This window comes from Andrena cerasifolii, chromosome 3, assembly GCF_050908995.1.
Source record: "Andrena cerasifolii isolate SP2316 chromosome 3, iyAndCera1_principal, whole genome shotgun sequence".
Classification (NCBI taxonomy): Eukaryota; Metazoa; Arthropoda; class Insecta; order Hymenoptera; family Andrenidae; genus Andrena; species Andrena cerasifolii.
The window spans coordinates 19,189,523-19,212,631 of NC_135120.1; the positions used below are offsets into that span (position 1 = coordinate 19,189,523).

A 23,109-nucleotide genomic window follows, 5' to 3' on the forward strand; every position below is an offset into this window, starting at 1 on the left:
TCCCGGGATTTGCTTGGGATCGTTCGATCCTCAGCGACCGAAACCCCGGGTAAAAGGTTCGGCGCGCAGGACGAGCGGCTCCGAATATTTGGAAACCGCATTTCACGGTTAAAGGACCACTGACCCGTTTTAATCGGTCGCCCCGAGACAGCTTCAACGGCTTGCATCGCTTTCTCTTGGATCCATATTGACATCCCCGCGGCCGTGCGCGACCTCTCTTAAAGCCGTCGTAAAATGGCACCAGGATGCTGCACGTGCACGCGCCTTTACGATGTGAATCCCGGCGAACAATTCAGGAAGTAGGAGGCCAGGAATCCATCGCATCGATTCCAGTACTTAATCAAATCGGTCCTGGACCGAGTTCCACTTTAGCGATCGTTAAGACGCCTGTTAGTAATAATGTTGGTCGCTAAAGTCGACGGATACGCTCGGCAAAGTTTCCATGCGCGAACCCGACGAGCCGTTTCGTTTTCGATGTGTGTCAAGGCCGTTCCACCGAACTGGTCCCCGTTTCTCGATCATCGGGAAGATCGGCTTTCCTCCGCGCCGCCCCGGGACCGTTGATCTCCGAGGAGCTGCTCGGTTCTTCCGTTAAAGTACCGTTTTGCTTTCTATCGGATCCCTCGTCTCCGTTCTTGTCTCGCCGTCGCAGATGAAACGCGCCCCTTTCACGCTAGGACTCTAGGCATCTTGCACCGCCTTCGGGTCGGTCTCAGCTTTGAAGCGCGCTCGCACCGTTATCGTCGGCTAATTATTGAAATGTCTATGAAAGCTGACAATGGGAGCGCTGGGGCCCTCTTAGCGAATCATTTCAAGCCACAGTTAACCGTATCGGAGGCTTCATTAAGACGAAGCTCATTCAACGACGAGTCCATCGGCCCCTCGAGAAATTTGGCAGCTGCGCAGCCTCGCTAAACTCCCAGTGAATCTAGTGTCTTGCATTCGAAACGTTCCTCTTGCATCGAGGAAGGCGGAGAGGCAGATCGGCCATTTCTCGCAGACACTATCGGCGACGAAAAATAGGTACCACGCGACGATCCATTATACAGAGACCGTGATCTCCAGAGATCAACGATGCTGACCCACAAATCCCCTTACTCATCCGGCGAAATACCGAAATACCAAAATACCGATCGCCGCGACACACACGGCACCGAAAATGCCCGTGGTACACGTTATCCCGCTTCTCTCCTTCCCTCTGGAGCTGACTATGAATTGAGGCCACGTCGAAGGCGTCGTGTAGCCGGTGTTACACAAACGCGGCCGTTCCTCGGCAAGGTGGGGTGCCCGAGCGGCCGTACAGCAAGTGACGAACGGGGATCTCCCCATAGGTGGTGGATCGCTTCGTCGGGGGAAGAAGAAGAGAGAGAGAGAAAGAGAGAGAGAGAGAGAGAGAGAGAGAGAGAGAGAGAGAGAGAGGCGTCCCTAGTGGTGACGTTGATCGTTTCGTCTTGACCGATTCCGACCGATCTATCCCCACGATCGATCCCACCAGGCGGCTCCGTTTTGGCCTCGTTCGACGCGCTCCTGCCTCGGAGATCCCGTGCCCACCGTCGAGCACGGGGGGAAACGACGAGCAACCACCGCGGGCATATCGCGGCTCTCCGCGGAGGACACCAAAAGGCGGACCAAAGTTATAAAGCGGACCGGCGAGACTGGCGCAAGGCGCTGCCACTTTGCCGATCGACCTCGTCGTATCACGATCCTCCTGCCGTGCCGCAACGCCACGTCAGGACCACCGCGGATTTTTCGGTGACACCACCGCCGGTGTCAACCCTGCGAGACCCTGTAGACACCGGGCCATGCACCTGTGACGATCGCGCGACGCCCACCGAGCAGCACAACGCGCAACAGCACCGACGTACCCTCGCGCGAGACTTTTTCAAACCGTCGTAGCCGTCTCCTCCGTGCATCCGCGTCGCTCGTGAACAACGCTGTGCCTGCTCCGGCCGTACCATTCCTGCCGATCGTGACCTGCAAGGTAAGAGACTTAAGAGACTGCTCTTCCAGCTGGACAGCATCTACGGTATCTGAGTAGCAAGACGAGGGAACATTCTTATTGAGGGATCGGGGGTGTCCTTGGTGGAACGTTGCAAGACAGCGGGGAATAGCGGTAGGTGAAATGTTGTGAAAAATGGACCCACGGGTTCGTGGGACGAAGTTACTTACTGCGAGGTGGTTCTTTCGTCGGAGGCCCGTTTGGAAGAGATACTTTTGTGGCTCGTGAAGGGTTTGTGGATTCGGATTATCGAGTTTCTGTTCTTGAAGCTCTGGTATTGAGTATTGCAGCGTGGGGAGGTTTATTTAGCTTTTTTTTTAAACAATGAAGTTAGTAGAAGTTAATCCAAAATTTTCATTGAAATATGTATCTGTCAGTTTAACCCTTCGTTGACACACCTGTTTTTTCGATCAACTTTGACATACCTGGGTGGCTCACGCCCAGACCAATTTTTGAACGACGGCCATTCTCATCTGCAGAATCCTATCGTTATGGAAAAAATCATGGGTCAATTTCAGGGCCCCTAGAATGTATTAGAATAGTTTTTTTATTCAAATTTTGTCACATTTTTGTAAAAAAATTCTAAATTACAATATGTCGAGAAAAAATGGAGAATATCTTGAACAAATTGTAACTCTTACTAGTTTCAATATTAGAAGCTAAAAATGTACAGAGTTGTGTTCAGATATAATATTTTGAGAGAAAAAAATAGTTTGTAAGTAGGCTTTGGAAAAAAGCTATTTATTTTGCATACAGAAGGTACAAAACCTTGAAATCAGCTTATGGGTGGCTCACACCCAGAGTGTCCACGAAGGGTTAAAAGAATCTTCCATCTGAATACCTTCAGATGCTCCATATGTAGGGGAGACCGGGGTAAAGTGAGCCTAAAAAAGTTTGTAGTAGAACACAAATTTTCTCTTCCAATAGAAATGTGTAGAAATAAATTTAGAATATAATTTAAACATTGCTATTGATAAATTAGGGGTAGCAATACTTAAAATACTCCCAGAGTACATTAAAATCCAACCTGAAAGAAAAGATACGAGGAGGATCATTTTACCCCGTGTATGGGGTAGGTTCTGTCCGGAATAAAGTGAGCTGAAGTAAACTAAGAACTTTAATTAAGGATATAGGTAATTATTAACCCTTTGCGCTGAAATGACGCGTGTAACACTTAAGCTTCCAGTTTTTTAGCCAAAAACTTTTGTCAAAAACTGTGGCAGATTTTCCATTTTGGGGGGTCAGTGTAACACGTTCTGTCCATCATAATAATACAATTTCGTTCAGACTTCCTAAACTATTTCCCGCGATTAAGCTAACAATAGCACAAGCTCGAAGGATACCTGGAAGCGCATAATATTTTCGCTAACGTGATCAAACCTAAGCTCCCCAGAGCCCTCGCAGTTTGTTTAACCTTATCGTGAGCAACACCACGGGGGAATTAAGCCTGAAGGTTCATAGAGAGAAAAAAAAGGGAGAAAACAGCTTTCCTTTGGTGCCTTGTATCAGGTCTCGATCGCAGAAACGCAACGTAACGGTTCCGTTGCGAGACTGAAAGAGAAAAAGGCCAGCTTGATCCACCAGTGATTTCACTCAGCTTCCAGAAATTATCAATTGATTTACCGAACTTTCACCGCGAGCATCACACCTGGCGTCGGGCTGTTTAAAAATTAGTGCCATTGTGCGGATATGATTGTCGCGTGCCTGGTCAAGGATCATGTCGTGGGTAATTTCAGAAGAAAAGGTCAAGCTAAACGTGGCTACACAGTGTTCCTACAATTCAGTCACAGAAAGAAGGTTTTCGAACCTGGAGGGATTGAAATTTTTGCTTCTAGATTATTTAACATTTCGAGGATCTTACCTACCTCAACTTTCTATTCTGCACAAAGCGGAAATTGGGAGAACTGTTATGAGGACATATTCGTTAGAAATGATGCAGGAAGAACGTCATAAACGTCAAAGTTAACGAGTGTTAGAGTCATTTCGAAGGAGTTCGCTTCGACGCGGCAATTTACTATTATATAAAGTGCTTATAATTATGAAAGGTACGTACTTAAGAGCTACACTGCGCATAAATTCAGCTATGATGTTAGCCGTGCGTGGATGCAACGGGGTCTCGTTTTATAGTTAGAAAAGTCGCTTGCAATGTGTGTTAAGGCGCCTGCAGACAGGCAACCCAGTTCGCGCATCTCTTAAGCGTGGGAATTGTGCTGTTCGGTGCAAGAACGGCTGCGGGACACTCGAGCCCTTTTTGCATAAAACGCACAATCAGATTCCTCGTTCTTTTCTATAAGCGTCCTCTAAATTTCATTGGAGTAGCTTTAAAATTGACAGAGCTGTGGCAAATTTTGTGAAGCGATGTTGACCGAGTAAGATACGCCATAACTCATAGATACGCCAAACATAGAAATATAGATGTTTTTCAAATATTATGCGAATATTAAAATTAATAGTAGAAAGTAATGTTAAAGTTTTCTATATTTCCACTGTTTTCTATATTTCTCTACTTTATGCAAGAAGCGCCTGAGAAGGCTGTAATTAAAATTAATTTCTAATAATACAAAGGAGATGCCTACATCAAATTTTTAAATATTATAGACAGTTTTACATCTTCACTATGTATGAAAGATATCTAACTTCGTAATTATTTAGAGATACTTTTCTCAAAAGTGATTTGTGACACTGTGGCCCTTCTTGAATCCAACAATACAATTATTCCTCTCAGCAAAGTCAGTCGCCTCGCATAATTACAAGCTTGAAATCCATCTTCGAAGATACTCCTATTCAATTCCCCAAACAAAAATGGTATCGCTTTTTGATCCCACTATACACAACAATCTCTGTACTCTCCTTCATCCAGAACTGTAGCGTCGAATTCGGGAATTTCGGAGATTTCTCCAAACGCCAAATCTCCCCTGAGAAACGACCTTCATCCCCCTCCCCCGCTCTCCGACTCCCCCCAAGCAGAACCCATAAAGAGACTCGAGTCTGCAGTCGCTAAAGGTCGACAACACCGATTTCACGCTGTCAATCAGAGAGAATGTTTCCTAGGTCGTATGCGTCGATTTATCCCGAAACCGGAGGAAAGTCAGACGTAAATGGACGCGGGGGAACGTGCACTTGCACTTGCGGCAAGTTCACGGCGAGGCTGCGCCGCAAATGAAAGTAGACATTCCAGCTTGGCGATCGCAGGAGCATCGAACCGTTTTCAGATCCGATCCGGTGGAAACATCGCGCGGAACATGTTTGCCCGCTAAAAAAAGAAAAAAGTGATAGCATTAGATTCCTCGGTAACGTGAAAGTTATACATATATGACGTTTCTATCTTTAAGTGAACGACCGGATAACGCGCGTAGAAGAGGCGACCATTAAGCGCGCGGTATAATGACAGCGCAGATCGGGCCCGAAGGAAAGCTTCGCTGGCTCTTATTAATCCGTCGCCGTGTACACTTTCCGTTTTGCCGAGCGCTAACAAGCATCCTCTGGGCGCTACTGAACCGCTCGCTAACGAAACATGACGCACGGCTCGTCGATACGAGCTTGTATGGCCCGCAAAGTATTCGAATATTTATCTGGTGGTTACAATACAATGCAGTACAGATAATGGGGCCGTACTGTAGCTAAAACGAAAATGATAGGTCTACAGTATTGCACCGTTAAGGGGTTATACCTAGTCGGGCCGCCGAAAAGAAGCGAATGTTTGTGATTTTTTTTTGAAAAAGCGGAAGCATATATTCTTACAGAACTTTTTGCACTTAAAAGAGCAACATTTAAAGAACATTTGGTAATTTTTGCGTAGAAAAATATTTACGTTTATAATAAAGTAACGACCCACATCCAAGAAGCCTTTTTAAAAATTTGCTTTTGCGGTGAGCACTGCCATTCAGGACCAGATTATCTAAAATAAAAATAGAAGAAAGATTTCGTTAGTATATTAATGTATCCTCAGATTGACGGAGGGAATTTTCCGAAATATTAATTTAAAAAAAAATGACGGCTGTTTAAAATTGAAATCCTGATTTTTTTCGCGTAATTTTTGCACGAAAAATCAGGATTTCAATTTTAAACAGCCGTCATTTTTTTTTAAATTAATATTTCGAAAAATTCCCTTCGTCAATCTGAGGATACATTAATATACTAACAAAATCTTTTTTCTTTTTTTATTTTAAATAATCTGGTCCCGAATGGCAGTGCTCGCCGCAAAAGCAAATTTTTAAAAAGGCTTCTTGGATGTGGGTCGTTACTTTATTATAAACGTAAATATTTTTCTACGCAAAAATTACCAAATGTTCTTTAAATGTTGCTCTTTTAAGTGCAAAAAGTTCTGTTAGAATATATGCTTCCGCGTCTTTAAAAAAAGTTCATAAATATTCGCCTCTTTTCGGCCGCGCGACTAGGTATAACCCCTTAAGTATTCGTACGTTTTCACGGCACTTCTGCATCGGTTTAATGCTGGAGGCGTATACACAATAATTAAAAACGGTCAAGGTAACCGTTTATATTGACAGATAACGAAGTGCAGTAAGCTGTTTTATTATCGCGAAAATAGTGCCAGGCCGCATTTCCTTCGGTACCACCTCGGGGAAATTTCGGTTTAATAGTTTCAAGCGGCTCGTAAAACGAACTCTCATCGGGATTTTGTTCCAGGCCATGGCGAGCATAATTAATTCCACAGCGACTCTAGTAAATGACGCCTACGATTACTATCTCTGGACGCTGTCTCTTGCTGGTAAGACGTGTTGTAAATTTGGGTAGCGATATTGTTAAGGACGTGGGAATATTCAAAATCCTTTCGTTAACCTTTGACCCTTCTTTTGCGATCTTTATATACCGAGGGTACAAAAAGGTTCGGGAGACTCGAAAGGTGACTAAAACGACGTCTTGAACGTGGCGACCGTCACATACGGAAACGTAAAATTAATCTATATCGCCTGACTATTCCCACTCTCTTATGAATGCTTTTTGTATTATTATTTAAAGGACCAATATCAATGCCCGTAATATTAAAACTTCGCAACACTTTAAAATCTTCGCAATCGACTGACGTTTAATATTCACGTCCGCGTAGATGAACGAACGAGAGGATGGCTGCTGGTTGATTCGCCGAAACCTACTTTGATATACACGCTGTTGTATTTACTCATAGTATGGGCCGGGCCAAAGATCATGAAAAATCGGAAAGCCTTCAAGCTGACGTGGGCCCTCGTACCCTATAATCTCACGATGGCTTGCCTGAACGCGTACATCGCAATTCAGGTACTCACTCTCCTCTCGCCGCTCCACATCACTCGTGCTATCTCGCCTCTGTCCACCGTTCGCGCTGAAATCCCTGTGCTTGTCATTTGCAGTTATTCGTTGCGTCTACCAGGTTGAGTTACAGCTACGTCTGCCAGCCGATTAGGCAAGTGACGCGGCCGGACGAAGTACAGGTACGCTGGAGGTTAAGAGGAGAATTGTGTTGGTTCCGATCGACGAGATTCCCGCGGTCGATAAAACCGTATTTTATTCTTCTGTCCATTCAGATCGCTCATGCTGTCTGGTGGTACTACTTCAGCAAGCTCCTGGAATTCTGTGATACGTTCTTCTTCATCCTGCGGAAGAAGGATAATCAATTAAGCTTCCTCCATGTTTACCACCACTCCACCATGTTCTCCTTGTGGTGGATCGGTATCAAATGGGTCCCGAGCGGGTCCAGTAAGTATTGTTGCGCGGCGAACTCTATGAACTCGGTCGATCAAATTGCAGAAGCGTAATCGGCACCGTTGTCTGTTAGTTACTTGACTTATTAATCTACGGAGATGGAATTGATTAGTTATTTGCGGACGATCGCTGCCGGCGCCCCATTCGCCACGCTTGACATTTTAGGTGACAGGAAAATTGTATACGCAGAGGGAAATAATTCTGTGATCGCTACATTATCGACCTAGTTATTGAAGCTGCTGATGTTTCCCTCCCCCTCCCCACCCCCCACCCGTGTTCCTTCCAATCCCGCCGCCTGTGAGGAATTTTTTCGACTCGACCGTAAATTCGTGAGGAATTTGCACGCTTTCTCTATTACTTTCACACATTCATTATAATTCAAATGAATTTTATCGCTGAACAGCAATAGATGCTCAAAGGCTGCGGGTTGCTAACTACAGTTACAGCTCACACAGACTCGTCTGTGGTCCCGATATCTTTCCTTAGATTCACATGTAGTCCAACTGTGCGCATTAATTCTCGCCGATTTGAAGCGACGGATCAGTGATTCCGTAGAAAGCTGCGTGTAATTGCGAAAAATCAAAATCTCGCTTGATTAATGATGAACATGTAATTCAACAAAGCTCGGGCATTTAATCAGTCGGTGAAATCGTAATTGTTACCACGTTCTCGCATGCACGAAACTCATTAAGCGCGTCAGACAAATTTACATCGTTTTCACACAATGAAAAAGAGACCGAAACTCCTTTGCCCTTTACGAACTTTCCATTGATATAATTATAATATTTTATTGCGAGACATTTGTGTGTTTTCAGCCTTCCTGCCAGCAATGGTGAACAGCTTCATCCACGTACTCATGTACTCCTATTACGGACTAGCCGCGCTGGGTCCTGCCGTGTCGAAATACCTTTGGTGGAAGAAATACTTGACGATCCTTCAACTGATACAGTTCACCACTGCCTTAATCCTTGGCATCAACGGCATTCGATCGGGATGCGACTTCCCGCTCTGGATGCAATACGCCCTCGTCATTTACATGATCTCCTTCATCGTTCTGTTCGGCAACTTCTACGCCAAAGCATACATCGCAAAGGTAACGAACTGTTCACGGTGGAGCTATCTATGAATTCCATTGATATTTAATCGTGAGAACGCTGTCGGTAATCACAATTACAAGATGGTGCACTGCTAGTTAACACAAATCATTACCATTATCATTAGCATTAGCATTATAATTACTATTTTAGCACGAGCATTATTTTATTACCTTTTAGCAAAAATATGTAAAAATATATACAGAATATGGCATGGTTCACACGGATCGGCAGAATTGCAAAGTCTACGATGACTGATTTTTTAATGAAATATCGATTGTCCAGGGCAAACAAGCGTACGCGAAGAGGCAGCTGGTGAAATTGAAGGCCCAGGCGAAACAGGAACTTACCCACGGAGCAGTGTGCAACGGAAACCTAACGAACGGTCACGCCAATGGGTACACGAACGGAGTATCGAAAAAGTTTCAATGAACAATGCATTCCTAAGTTCTTCATTAAAACGTTACTGTCCTTCGAGTTGCAAGCTATAATACCATGAAAAACTGACTGAGTAACCCGTGATGATCAGCGAGGGTGACCCTGGAAGTTTTTTCGGTTCTCGCGAGTCGCCTCGCCAGTGATCGACGCGGCTTTCGGGACCCTCGAAAAACATCGCGGAAAAGTCGGATTTGAAAGGAACCCGATGTTTTTCCAGCGAATCAACGCAACACGATTGTAAACTTAACCGGCCTGCGATTTTTTTACGCTCGGACCAGTACGCATGAGAATTTGGGGATCGCTGGTCCGAGGGACTTGTAAATATAATTAGTCAAATATATAGGGTGTCCCTAAATTCCCTGCCTATTTTAGCAGAGTAGAATAAGTTTGAAACAAATGCCCTGTAGGGCACGATTATATGTATATTTTTATACAAAACTTTATACGAGAATTAGAAGCAAAGGGAAATATATATATATACAGCTGAACAACTGAAAAGAATTCGCAAGCTTTAGTTAATTATTAATAGTTTCCACATGTGATCCATCGATACTTCCACGCATAACCTCAAATCGGTCAATTGCATTGGGGAACACGTTTCCAAGCATTTCGAGCGTTACCGCCCTGAAGTATCTTTGCACTACACTTCTCAACTTTTTAATACAAATCGGACGTGGGAATCTGCGAAGCGAAATGGCTCCACCCTTTTCGATAACTTGGTAGAACAGAGTTAATAATTTGTCGTACTGTCCTAAGTCGTTCAGGTTTCACTGAAATAGATGAGGACTTCCGGGACACCCTGTATAGCAGCTTAGTCGCTATTAGGAGAGATGAGATCCAGCGGGATCGCGTACGATAGCGTTGTCTAATGTGAGCTTAAAATAAGTAATGATTTTTTTGTGGCTGACGGTTAAAATCTGCCTTGTAAAAAGATTAACGAAAAAGGGATCGTCGTGTCAGGGACTGCCTTTAGTCTTTTTCTTTTCTCGTGCTAGGTCTAAAGATTAGGGTTCAAGCGTTGCGGTCACGTTTAACAGTGTACTTTATACATTTGCACATTTCATGTCTAGCTAATACTTGTATCGTGATATACAGATATCTCGCGAGCGACCGTTTTCCAATAAATGTAAAGAGCATTCTAATACTATCATTAAACTATTAACTATTAATCGGAGCCGTGCGCGTTACGGGGCAAAGAGGAGTCATCTGCATTTTGCAGCCACATGCCTAACGTTGTATTTATAGAGGAGCCTTATTTAATGAATGAACGAACTACTCGCGATCTATTGTGGAGCGACAAAAGACGTTCGTTGGTAATTTTACACTCGATCATGTATTTATTTACGACATGAAAGTATTTGGGGGAATTCCTTTCTGAAAATTTTATCAGTTAGATGAATTAGATCTGTTTGATAAACGTCTGTATACACAATTTTGTATGATGAATATTTTGCATACATATAGTAAGCGCACATAATTCAATACATTACGTATAGTTAAAGTGACCAGATATTTTCTGTTCCGATGCGGGACAAGCAAGCAAAAAAAAATGGGTTAATAGATCCGTGAGGAGATCTTTTCCGTAGTTTATTAAAGCATTTACAATATATTTAAAAATACATACTTGTGATTATAAAGTGATACATTGAAACGAAATTAAAAATATTTCTTTCTTCACAACAACAAAAAAGTAGAGGAAACAGTAACTTTATGCCACTGCGAAAATGTAAAAGGTTACATGTCCAATCCGGGACACTTTGCGGGACAAAGGGCTCAAATGCAGCGCTGCCCCGCGCAATGCGGGACGTCTGGTCACTTTACGTATAGTAGACCTTACTCGCCTCGACGAAAAGTATCAAAACAATGGAACTTCGATGTAACAAAGTCCGCGAGGCGCTTAGAGATGTTGCAGAAATTCAGAACCTCATTGTCAATGGAAGCGGAATGCACCGAGCGTTTTTACGAAAGTGCAGGAACTGATAAGCAAGTCAATACACAATGGGCAATACGTACGATCATGACCAAATCCTATGAAAAGCAACTGCAATTGCTTGCACATGTGTCTTTGTTCGAACTACATATGTCTAAAACATTCAGGCAGTATGATATTGTTAATATGTTTTATTATTGTCACAATATGTAAGGAGGATTGCAATTGTTATAAAAAGGGCATTGCTGCGCAATGCGAAAACAAATCGGAAATGCATTTTGTTTATTCCCGACAGATTTTGCCTATCGAACCTCTCCAATCGAAGTTACGAAACTGTGAAATAATAGGTAACAGAATCAAATTCCGCGGAGCTGTTATTAAAAGTATTAAAGTGCATCGCGCTATGTAGCACCACTATTAATCAGACCATAAGTTCTAGTACCGTAAATTTTTCGTTTTACCAATAGAAATGTAACGCCAAAACTAGAATCCTTTAAAGAATGAGAAACAACTTTTACACAAAGTGCATTTACACACGCCGGATATGTTCAAATAAATATCATACAAATTCAAAGTTTTTTACAACAAGTACATGACATGATAATATCATGAATTTTCGATTTCGTATACAAGTTACGTGCATTATTACTATACACGTTTTAATAATAAGATATTTACACTATTATAAAAAGTTTTAGTACTCTTTGACTAGCTTGTTTGTGAAGACTTTGTACTTTTTTATTGAAAATATAAACTTAACAACAAGCTTGAAGTTTAGTAAAACATTACTGACAAAAGCTATGCGATTTCTTGTCACATGTATTTTATACAACAAAAAAAATTTATAGAAGCGTATGTTTAAATAGTACTTTCCATCGAAAGCGATGCGTTCTGCAAAATTCCTGTTAGTGACGAGTATCAATTGTTTAGCCTCCTTCGAATACATTGTAATGTTAGCTTTAATCGAGCATATAAATGTGTAATAAACGAATACAATGACGTACAAATAACTTAATCTCGACTTCTAAGAATTATAACAGCCAACCACATCGAACAGATTTTCCCAACGTACGGCTGTATGGAGCATACTAGAGCGAACTCCACCGGGCCAGATATATTATGAATTTTTGTGGCATTTAATTGCTCGGTCAATTCATCTACAATGCACTCGCGTTTGTTTAGTATAAAACCGTGAACGTGGTAAGCTCTGTATAACTGCTTCAAGTCCCTCTTATCTAACTGTAATTCAGAGGACGGCTCAATCTTTGAAATAAAGTTTCGCAAAATGGTCATCGCGTGTCGATTGAACAACGTCGTCAAACCAACTGTGCTACGGAAATAAGCCAACTTATCTTTCAAGCGCTGCTCTACCTCCGCAGCGGTCTTTTTAATTTGCTTCGCCTCTTCGTCTGTAACATTCAGTTCAAGTATTTGAACAGTGTGATCACTTTTCGTCAAAGTAGCAGTATTAATCGGTCGCCAATCTTTGCTCGATTTCACATCGTACTTGAGATTATGAGGTAGAATAGATCTTTGCGAATTTTCCCATATCTATAAATACATTACTTGTAATAACAAAAGTCCACGTTACTTTAAATAAATTTACCATAGGGACAGTCATACTAACGCCAAAATAATTAATCAGGCGAGACACCTTCATTAAGGGGCAAAGGCTATCGTCCAACTTGTGATAGCTACCAATTTCTGGATCCCACAGTGTGTGTATCCCATTTTCACTGATACTCAGTACAAACGCTGTCCATTTACTTATTTGCGAAGAGCCTATTACATTAGTCATGGTATTAAAATCCGCACTTCTCAAGCTAGAAATATATGGCAATACCCCATACCTAGTATAATATACGTTTGCAAGTCAAAGCCATGTAGTAGCGTTGCGAGCAGAGCCGCTCTTCCATAGTGATCCACTTTCTTTATATTCAATGCTTGTCGTGGGGTAATCGGCCCATAATGAGCGGGCAACGATGGTAGGAGCATTGCTAATCGCGCAACATCCTTTGGATTCTCTAAGCCATTAATTCTATATGGAGTAACTAGACAACGCTGAATTCCCTTAAGTAATGTGGTACTTTCCACAGACTTAGGAGTACCTGGATGTTCCACTTTAATCAAAACATAAATACGAGTACACGATTGACCCGGACTAGCCTGTATATAGCCGAACAACAACACCGGACTGAACAAAGGGGACAGCGTGATCCATCTTTCTAGCTCCTGATAATTCCTATGCTGCTCGAATGGAATTCTAGTTTCGCCCAGCCATTGCTGACCCCAAACAGGATGCTGATCGTACAAGCGAAACTTTATACAATGTTCGTCGTTCTGCCGCGGCGACTCGAAATGCATCGTTTGCTGCCACACAGGCGCCGGACCGTTCGCTACAAACGTCGCGTGAACTGTATTATTCCATTCCACCTCTACGAACGGCTGAACTAACGCAGACTCCTCTCTGATCGGTATTTCTATCCCTCTCAGTACAGTAACAGAGAGAACTGTTCTCCCTATGATATTGTGCCTACGAGTACCGGACGATGGCTCCAATGGGCGTTTAGTTTGAAATAAGTTTCCGAATGATATATCGAACAAAGAAAACGCAGGTTGTTCTATTATAACTGTGTCGGGTGACTTTACATCCTCTACTTGCGCTTTCTTCGGAATGGTTGCTTCCGAATCGATGTTAAAAGTTAATGCTGGATCCTCTAATAAAAAATATTTCACCTCTTTCTTATGAATACTTTTAGCTGGTCTGAGTAAAGACAAATTGTTTTGTGGATCGTTCGGATCGTTGCTCAGTTTGTAAAAATGTGTCGTACGCGACTCTGCTTTGTTCGAGCCATAATTTCTCAAAGTAATTGTGCACGTTACTGTCCCAGCATGTATCCTACCAGAATTGTCACCTATCGCAAAATCTATCTCAACCTTGCTGCCTTCGACGTTACGTTTAGGTAACAGCATCGGCAATATACTAGACTGTCCACCTTTAGCGTGCACCTGTATGGAAATGTTATCGCACTCGGAATTCTTAATTAGCAACTTGTGCAATTTTCTATTGAAAGGGCTGTTTGCTTTACATATGATCTTCTTCTTAAACAGCAAGTAAACGGATGTGATTTCAATCGCATCCGACTGATTTCTTAGAGCGCCGATATTGACTTCGCGAATAACTATCTCCACGAGCTTCCCACTGAATCTGCGCTTCGACTCGTACTCTAAGATCTTTATGTTACCAAACTGAGGCATAATATCGCTATAAACGAAAGGAGTGTCAGAAGCGTATAAACCATCTTCGACGGAGGTGTCGTTTTTGCTCGATTCTCGTGGACCCTTGGTGCATTTAGTGAGAATATCTGTTCGCTCTACTTTATTTACAGCGGGATATGCATAGCAGAGACTTAGAGCTTCTTCTTTCTTAGTTTCTGCTTCTGCATATCCTTTTATGAAATTAATGTCCTCAGTGGACATGTTAATACAATACTAATTGTAAGATACTATTTTCGTAACCAAAGTTAGTCAGAAAAATATGAACACAACTAAAATGCATGTTTACTATTCCGTTCATTCCCATTTGCTTAATGTTTACATCTGAATGGTTGCCTAGCAACTGGAAAATCGCGATTCTAGCGACATCTATGAAACTGAAAGCGAACAAAGTCGTTAATTTTAACTACTTTATTATCAGCGGTACATTATGAATTTCTCATTGAGCTATAAGGGCGGAATTCTCAGTCGCTACTTATTCTTAAGTAAATGCTTAAGCATTCGGTATCCTTTACTAGCTACTAGGTTAGTAGAGGATGACGCATGCTTAAGCATTTACTTAAGAATAAGTAGCGACTGAAAATACCGCCCGGAGAATATTTGGAGAGAGAACAGAGCAATGGCGGCCGGTCCGAGAAAGAGGGAAGTAATGGGTGAACCTATCTCTGTCTTACAACAGGCTATGGATGTACAGTGCATGTGAGTGAAGTTATCTGCGAACATAAAGTACATACACAACACAGATAGTACAGATAGAGAGGGATAATAGGAAGAAGAAGGATAGGTTCACCCGTTATCTTCTATTTCCCTCGGACCGCTGTCGCCTCTACTTCTTCCCACTGCTGTTCTCTCTCCAGGTATTCTTATAGCTCAATGGAATTTCTATATTCATTATTCAACATTGTGCACATAATGTACTTATTTTCTCTTTGTCTTCAACAACATTATTCGTACAAATTTTTAGCACAATGACTGAAGACTAGGTTAGAATGAGAGGAATGAAAGGGCGTAGTCGATGGTCTCCAAACCAGTTAAGCGTAATTGAACACATTTCGCGATTTCATAGTTATCGATCGTTATATCCCTGGATGAATGATTAAAGGACTAAATCTTATATTTATACAAATTTTCTGTTATACGCATCTGCGTGCAATGACGCAATATATTACGATACGAAAAGGAAGCCTTCTTCGGTCGATGGGCTGTATTAAACACGTGTCCTATTGCTGTGTTTGTACTTACAATAAAACAGCTACACCGCCGCCATGCAGCTGTCGCCATAAGCCGTGACGAGAGAAACACATGGACGACTTCTCGTCCTTTACATACAACGAATGCGAAAGGAGATCTGTTATTTGGTTAATCTATCAGTTAATATGAAACTCAGCAATAAATAAGTTAAAAAAATACAAAGTAGGCATCACTCTCAAATGTATCTTAATATTTGAAAAGTCACCTGTTATTTATGGATGTAAATTCATTCATTCAACTTTAGTATATATAAAAATTCTTGTTGAAAGTTGAATGAATGCAATACTCCAGTGAAGGTGGAGCTCGTAGATATTTTCAGTAGGTATTTCTATTAGAACAGAAAATTCCTTCTATGGAATGTTGTTCATTAAGTTCACTGTTCTATAACCTATATATTTCGAGTAAGTAGTTTTTCCACGAATGGGATTTATCCCGTAATTTTTAGTCCGAAAGTTTCGCGAGCTTGAAGGAGATACAAAATTGTAAAAGAGGTCAGAAACCGTGGTAAGGTGAGATCGTAGAATCAGGAGTAGAGAGCGGATACGGTCTGTGCCCGTGGGCAGGAAGTGGATCAACTTCAATTCATCGAATAATGAATGTACCGAAACTAATTCGTTGATCTCAGAAACATTCCTTAGCTTCTTCCGCACCTGCATTCCTCCGAAAAATGCGTGAACTTGAAATCGAAATCGGTTTGCGAAGACGCCCATGATGACGTCATTATGATTTCATCGACGTTCCTTCATTACGATCTCAGCGATACATCTTTGCATCTTCTGATTTTGTAATCTCCACGTTAAACAGATATACCATACCTAAAACAAAATGATAAAATGTCTGTCAAAGGCCTCCATATCATTTTATTATTATTACTGTCTATATTTGAGGTTTTTGTTGTTATATTCTGTTCGTCAATGTTAGGGATTGTTAAATCGTTAGTCGTATTTGGTAAATGAATGGCGAAACGTTGATACTACTTTGTCAAGTCTTGATTGCAGGGATGAGTTTTTAGGACACCCAGTATACAGAGACGAGATCAATACCTAATATGGGTGTATGCAATCCAAATATTGCAAGCCCCATGCAGAGCATTGAACTACAACCTTTCAGACTTCTCTTTACGTACTTCAAGTGTTCAACAGCGAGCAACAGAAAATATATAAATATGTATCATAGCAGAATGCTTCAAATTCGTCAATTTCTGTTACAACCGCAAAATATTCTTGGTAAATCGTACTGCATACTTAACTATATCTGTTCCTAGCATCTTAATGATTTCCATTACGAAAATAATAGTAAATAATATCAAAGAATTTATGTGTAGAATTTATATGAATTTATTTACATGTAGATATAAGTTCAATGGATAATCGGTGACTGTTTCAGTCATATCTTTATACCCCTTGTTAATATTCAAAGTGAAGCATTTCCAGGGAGTCACAAAATGCCTATATATAGCAGTAGTCAGAAACTGCAGATGCATGCACTCTACATAGCGTGTATGTGTTAGTAAATCAGTTACCCTGGCCAATACAGCACCGTTAACGAAGCTGAAAAAGAAGTACTTAAATATTCTCTTAAATTCCAGAGTAAATTTTTCCATGTATCCATGTATCCATGTATCAAAATGCTACTGTAATACAAAGATCGTGGTAAAAATGAGCACACGAATTACGTGAGTCATCAATCAAAATGCACAATCCAAATATGGAAGAAACCGTCACGCGTAGCGTCCGCATTATCGCATAAAAATTAGCCAGATATTCTGGCCAATTTGTGAATTGGGCGTGATTAAAAATTCATTCGCAATGGCATTAACTTCGTGCAAGGTAGCGAATGAATATATTGCCGCCGGTGTGAATGGAACAGGCGATTATATCGTTATTACTCGGGACTATATTTTCCGTATAAGGTCCGTCTGTTCAGTCTGTCCGTGGGTACTGCGGTCGAAAAAAGACCAATCACAGAGCAGAATGAGGCCACCGGCGACCAATCGGAGAGGGCTGACGAAGCCCCTCACCGAGGGTATAAATAGCCGTGCCCCGAAGGCCGCCGACACATTCGTTTGGAGATCACTGAACGGAGATATCGTGGTTGTTAGCGAAAGCTCCATTACTTGCTTTAGCCAACTGTCGACGTCCTTCGTCCACTCACACTTCTATTTTCAAGACTTTTGAAGCTCCACTTTACATTACAAAATGGTAAGTCTCCGATTTTTGAGATACTTCGAGTGAGGAAGAGAAGCGGCTGCCTTGTTGCCTAGGGAAGGGCGGCCATTTTGTAACGGTTAAATGCCGGCCGGCTTCCGGTCCAACACCGCAATGCCTTGACTCTTCTTTTTTCATTTTCTTACTGTAGTTTGAATACACTGTTCACACGTCTAATTAAAGATTTATTTAATCTCGCTTAAGTTAATGATCACTTGGATCAGTGGCGGAATTAAGGAAAAAAGCCCAGGTAGTAAACATTCAGTGAGGCCCATTTTTCGGGAAAATGAAGAGGTAGTTTATTGAAAACAAGCTGAGTGTAATGGTACAGAAAAAAAATAGTGTTTGCATAAAATCGTATTTTTTTTCGAGAATGGGGGCCCGCCCATCGGCCGCCCGTTAAATCCGCCACTGACTTGGACCTGCCCTGGTTTTAAAGATTTCTCGTGTTTAATTTTCCATTGTGGCATTTAATTCCTGGGTTTGAAGTTAAATTGATAATTATTTAGAAGTTTTTCATCCTCACCGATTTCAATGATTTTTGGATATGATGTCGGGGACACGATTCTGAACAACTTTTTCCTATACATGTTACCGCCGCTGGATCTTCGTTTCCGAGATATTTGCGAAAAACTTCTTTTGACTTATTCCGACGCAACGCATATGCACTTTCCAACTTGTGCCGGGTATTAGTATTGGTTGGGGCCAGATTAGCGTGGGAGGCGCGTGCCCGCACGCGGGCGCGTAAAGCGTGATAGCGAACCAATATGAGTCGGGGTATTAACGAGCATCCGTAAGTTTCTGGTTCAAATCTCTAAACTCACATCAGTTCGCTATCATGCTAATCTAGTCCCAACCATTACTAATACCCGGGACAAATTGGAAAGTGAAATACGTTGCGTCGGAATAAATCGACAAGTTTTTCGCAAATATTTCGAAAACGAAGGTCGTGCGGCGGTAACATGTATAGAACAAAGTTGTTCAGAATCTCGATTTTGTTAACATATCCAAAAATCATTGAAATCGGTGAGGATGGAAAACTTCTAAATAATCACCGTTAAATTTCAGCTTGCAATAATATATTCAATTTTATTTCAGCGTGAGTGTATCTCAGTTCATGTTGGACAAGCCGGAGTACAGATCGGTAATGCTTGCTGGGAATTGTATTGTCTGGAGCATGGCATCCAGCCCGATGGCCAAATGCCATCCGACAAAACTATCGGCGGAGGCGATGACAGCTTCAACACCTTCTTCAGTGAGACTGGTGCAGGGAAACATGTACCTAGGGCTGTCTTCATCGACTTGGAGCCGACAGTAGTTGGTAAATATCATAAAACTGTGACTTTAATCTTGTCGAATTTATGGTTCGAGATACAGGTGTAACCAAAGCGCGTTAATTTTTCAGACGAAGTACGCACTGGAACTTACCGTCAGCTATTCCACCCCGAACAGTTGATCACTGGCAAGGAAGATGCCGCTAACAACTATGCTCGCGGTCACTACACAATTGGAAAGGAAATCGTCGATCTTGTCCTGGACCGAATTCGTAAATTGGCAGATCAATGTACCGGTCTCCAAGGTTTCCTGATCTTCCACTCGTTCGGAGGCGGCACTGGCTCCGGATTCACCTCTCTCTTGATGGAACGTCTCTCCGTGGATTACGGCAAGAAATCGAAGCTGGAATTCGCCATCTACCCTGCGCCCCAAGTCTCCACCGCCGTTGTCGAGCCGTACAATTCAATTCTCACCACGCACACCACCCTTGAACATTCCGATTGCGCATTTATGGTCGACAACGAGGCCATTTACGACATCTGTCGCCGTAACTTGGACATCGAGAGGCCCACATACACGAACTTGAATCGACTGATCGGACAAATTGTGTCCTCCATCACAGCTTCTCTGCGGTTCGACGGTGCCCTGAACGTCGACCTAACGGAGTTCCAGACTAACTTGGTCCCGTACCCAAGGATCCACTTCCCGTTGGTCACGTACGCGCCGGTGATTTCCGCGGAGAAGGCGTATCACGAGCAACTCTCTGTATCAGAGATTACGAACGCGTGCTTCGAGCCGGCTAACCAGATGGTGAAATGCGACCCTCGTCACGGAAAGTACATGGCCTGTTGCATGTTGTACAGAGGCGACGTGGTGCCCAAGGACGTGAACGCGGCCATCGCAACCATCAAAACAAAACGTACCATTCAGTTTGTGGATTGGTGCCCGACCGGGTTCAAGGTCGGCATCAACTACCAGCCACCGACCGTGGTACCTGGCGGCGATCTCGCCAAGGTACAGCGGGCCGTCTGCATGTTGTCCAACACCACGGCCATAGCTGAAGCCTGGGCCCGCCTTGATCATAAATTCGACTTGATGTACGCCAAACGAGCGTTCGTCCACTGGTATGTCGGCGAGGGTATGGAAGAAGGTGAATTCTCCGAGGCCCGCGAGGATCTCGCGGCCCTCGAGAAAGACTACGAGGAAGTCGGCATGGACTCCGCCGAAGGCGAAGGAGAAGGCGCCGAAGAATACTAAGAACTTCGATCCTCACTGTTTTGATAAGTCTCTTTTTTTTGCAATAAATTAAACCTCATCAGCAACGACTTGTGTCCTTTAATTCACAGAACTCAACCTGCTCGTACAAGACAATTTTATTGGTTCACCATGAAATATCAATCACAATCTTCGCAGCTTCCGTTTATATTTCGCCCCGCAAAAATATAACTTTAAAAGCCTATATTCGTTTTACAAAAGATTGCGCGCGGAGAAAATACGGTCTATAATTACATATCGTTCGATCATTTGTACAATTAAACGAGGGTAATACATGTTTCTTAAAAGTTCCTTTGTACAGACACGGAATAGCAGAAATGCGGGGAATATTAAGTCCTGCGAGTTTAAAAAAACAGATACGATTACAAGTAGAATTCCTTTCGCTACCGGATCTCAATGATTAATTACTGCTCCGTTTATTTCAACTTTATATTATAAATTCTTAGAAAAAGTTGAGATCCAGCAGCTCGTAATTTGGAATATACGGATATTCAAAGAAATCATCGTTTTCCTCGTCGTCATCCGGTATATCGTGATATAGCATGTTATAGCACTTGGAGCTTGTGTTTTGAAAATGTTCGTACGGTGCATTTCGATTGAGGATGGTGCTGCACAGCCAGCAGAAGGCTATGTTGCACCGCCAACACACCATCTTGTTGCAGCCATCCGATTTCTGAAAGCAATGATCACGCTAGTACACACTTTCGACAACTAATCTTTGCTCATCGGCAACTAGAGGTAACGTCTAAGTGTATAAAAACGTGAATAGCTCGCCGTACCTCAATCGCAGCATTACAATTAGGACACTTTTGACTGTTCGTTTTAATCCAATCCTCGGACATCGTATTTTCTACTAAAACTTGAAGCTGCTTTTTACCATAACGTTTCTCCAGTTGGAGCTTCTGCTCAGTGGAGGCTTCTTGATACTCGGTTACCAGCTGATGTGTTTCAGTAGCTATGTAACAGGTTTAGAAGATTAATTTAGAAAAACCTTGAAACACGTCTTAACAGATCCATAGATATCGAGTAACTCGCCGAAACGTACTTTGGGCCTTGCATGGTTCTATACCATGATAAACCATTTTGCAATAAATACAAAATGCGTATTGACACATAGGGCAGTTCGCCATTTGATCGTTCGGTTCACAGCTCACTGGATACTGACAGCTACGCCTAGGACAATATATTATGTCCGACATAGTATCCAACGTGGCATTCAGCAGCACAGAATCGTACTTCATAAATAATTCTGAGCTTACTAGATCCTTTATCTGCAAATTTAGATAAAACCTTCAGCACAATTAACGACATTCCAATATCCTGCGTACAAAATAAACGAAAGGGATTACCTGAGCAGGGCTTGCTTCGGAAGTACACTTTTCTTCGGGACAACCGATATTTTGCACATTCCCATCTTTGATTCTTACCTCTAGGTAGCCGGTTATGCAATCTTTACAAAACACATGCGAGCAAGGTAAAAACTGGGTACAATGCTCCCCTATTTTATCCACGAAACATATTTTACAAGTGTAGAAGTTTTTCTTGAACTCGATCTGATTGCGCTTCTCGTTGTAATCAATTAGCGACTGAATAGGATCCCTTCCGATCGGGCAATCGAAGATGGCTCTCTTATCGTAATATTTCTGTACGAAGTTCTTTTTACTCAACCTGCGGATATTAGCCTTCGCCTTGCTCTTTGCGCCTTCGATATTACATCCCTTCTCTATACTGTCTTTGATTTTATTCTTCTGGTTGATCTGCGCCTTTTCCAATGCGTCCTTGTAGCGTGTATAAGCACGACTAATCCGAAGATTCTCCTGTATATTCAGAAACTCTAAAGCCTCGTCTTGGAGGAACGCTACCCACGCGAACAAAATTTCCTGCCCCTTGTTCTCTTCCCACAGATTGTCTAATTTCTTACACAGTCCATCCAACAGCGAAAGTTGTAGCCAAGACGAGTACAATGTGAATTTAGGTGATAACGCGGAAGGATAATTTTCTGGTAAAACGATGTGAAGCGTCAAAGGTGGTAAATGGGAGACTGTAATTTTTTGCTCCGCTTCTTCGGAGTATCTAAAGTCCTTGTAGCTTATACAGTAATCCGCAGGGAGGTTCAGAAAGATCTTGAAGGTGCACTGGTATTGACCATTTTCTTCGCGATACGAAAATTCCTCTGCGTTATAAATACTTTCCAGTGCGATAATCTCATCTTTTTGCTTCTCACTATCCATCAGTGCCGCTTAAACCGATAGTAGAGAAAGTGTAATATCAGGAGTGTTTTTATCAGTACTGAAAAAATACAATGGAACTCTCAGGCGTATATCTACTGCACAGACTTCTCACGAACACCTTTGTTCCGATTTACTCACAGCACTCAGAGCATATGTATACTTGGCATTTGACAGTTCTAGGTTAAGTGATCGTAAAGAATAATTAAAACCCGTACCTTTGATTTTCAGGTTGTAATTGAAAGGTACGATCAATCACGTAAATGAATAGTCGAGTACCTCATCAATGGACCAAAATATTACTTAATAAACGCTATTGGAGTAACGAGTATTTCACAATTATAAAACCATATTACCTTACTCATATTCTAGGAAACGTGCACGTACGCTTTATCGACAGATATATAACACGGATTCCAAGAAAAGTTAATGTTTA

At 42.2% G+C, this 23,109-nt stretch overlaps 4 protein-coding genes across 5 annotated transcripts; 2 read left to right on the plus strand and 2 right to left on the minus strand.

Annotated features, from left to right (window-relative positions):
* The first annotated feature begins 1,537 nt into the window (after positions 1-1,537).
* LOC143367534 (very long chain fatty acid elongase 4) lies at positions 1,538-11,426 on the plus strand. 2 transcript variants are annotated; one of them, XM_076809483.1, is made up of 8 exons: positions 1,538-1,981; positions 6,647-6,728; positions 7,068-7,255; positions 7,348-7,428; positions 7,522-7,693; positions 8,515-8,792; positions 9,079-10,732; positions 11,059-11,426. In XM_076809483.1, the coding sequence occupies exons 2-7, from the start codon at positions 6,650-6,652 to the stop codon at positions 9,223-9,225; spliced, it is 945 nt and encodes a 314-aa protein (XP_076665598.1). In that variant the 5' UTR covers positions 1,538-1,981; positions 6,647-6,649; the 3' UTR covers positions 9,226-10,732; positions 11,059-11,426. The 2 variants fall into 2 exon arrangements, with proteins under 2 accessions (XP_076665598.1, XP_076665599.1); XM_076809484.1 differs by having other exon boundaries at positions 11,062-11,426.
* On the minus strand, positions 11,427-14,871 carry LOC143367527 (coiled-coil and C2 domain-containing protein 2A). Its single transcript, XM_076809466.1, has 3 exons — positions 13,012-14,871; positions 12,789-12,943; positions 11,427-12,712 (listed from the first exon to the last, which is right to left on the minus strand). The coding sequence occupies exons 1-3, from the start codon at positions 14,639-14,641 to the stop codon at positions 12,173-12,175; spliced, it is 2,325 nt and encodes a 774-aa protein (XP_076665581.1). The 5' UTR covers positions 14,642-14,871; the 3' UTR covers positions 11,427-12,172.
* A 2,860-nt stretch (positions 14,872-17,731) lies between these two features.
* On the plus strand, positions 17,732-20,495 carry LOC143367141 (tubulin alpha-1 chain). Its single transcript, XM_076808722.1, has 3 exons — positions 17,732-17,889; positions 18,994-19,216; positions 19,301-20,495. Exons 1-3 carry the CDS (start codon positions 17,887-17,889, stop codon positions 20,425-20,427), a joined length of 1,353 nt encoding a protein of 450 aa, XP_076664837.1. The 5' UTR covers positions 17,732-17,886; the 3' UTR covers positions 20,428-20,495.
* A 32-nt stretch (positions 20,496-20,527) lies between these two features.
* On the minus strand, positions 20,528-22,676 carry LOC143367140 (E3 ubiquitin-protein ligase RNF14). Its single transcript, XM_076808721.1, has 4 exons — positions 21,795-22,676; positions 21,491-21,716; positions 21,225-21,400; positions 20,528-21,118 (listed from the first exon to the last, which is right to left on the minus strand). The coding sequence occupies exons 1-4, from the start codon at positions 22,674-22,676 to the stop codon at positions 20,888-20,890; spliced, it is 1,515 nt and encodes a 504-aa protein (XP_076664836.1). The 3' UTR covers positions 20,528-20,887.
* Positions 22,677-23,109: the final 433 nt, after the last annotated feature.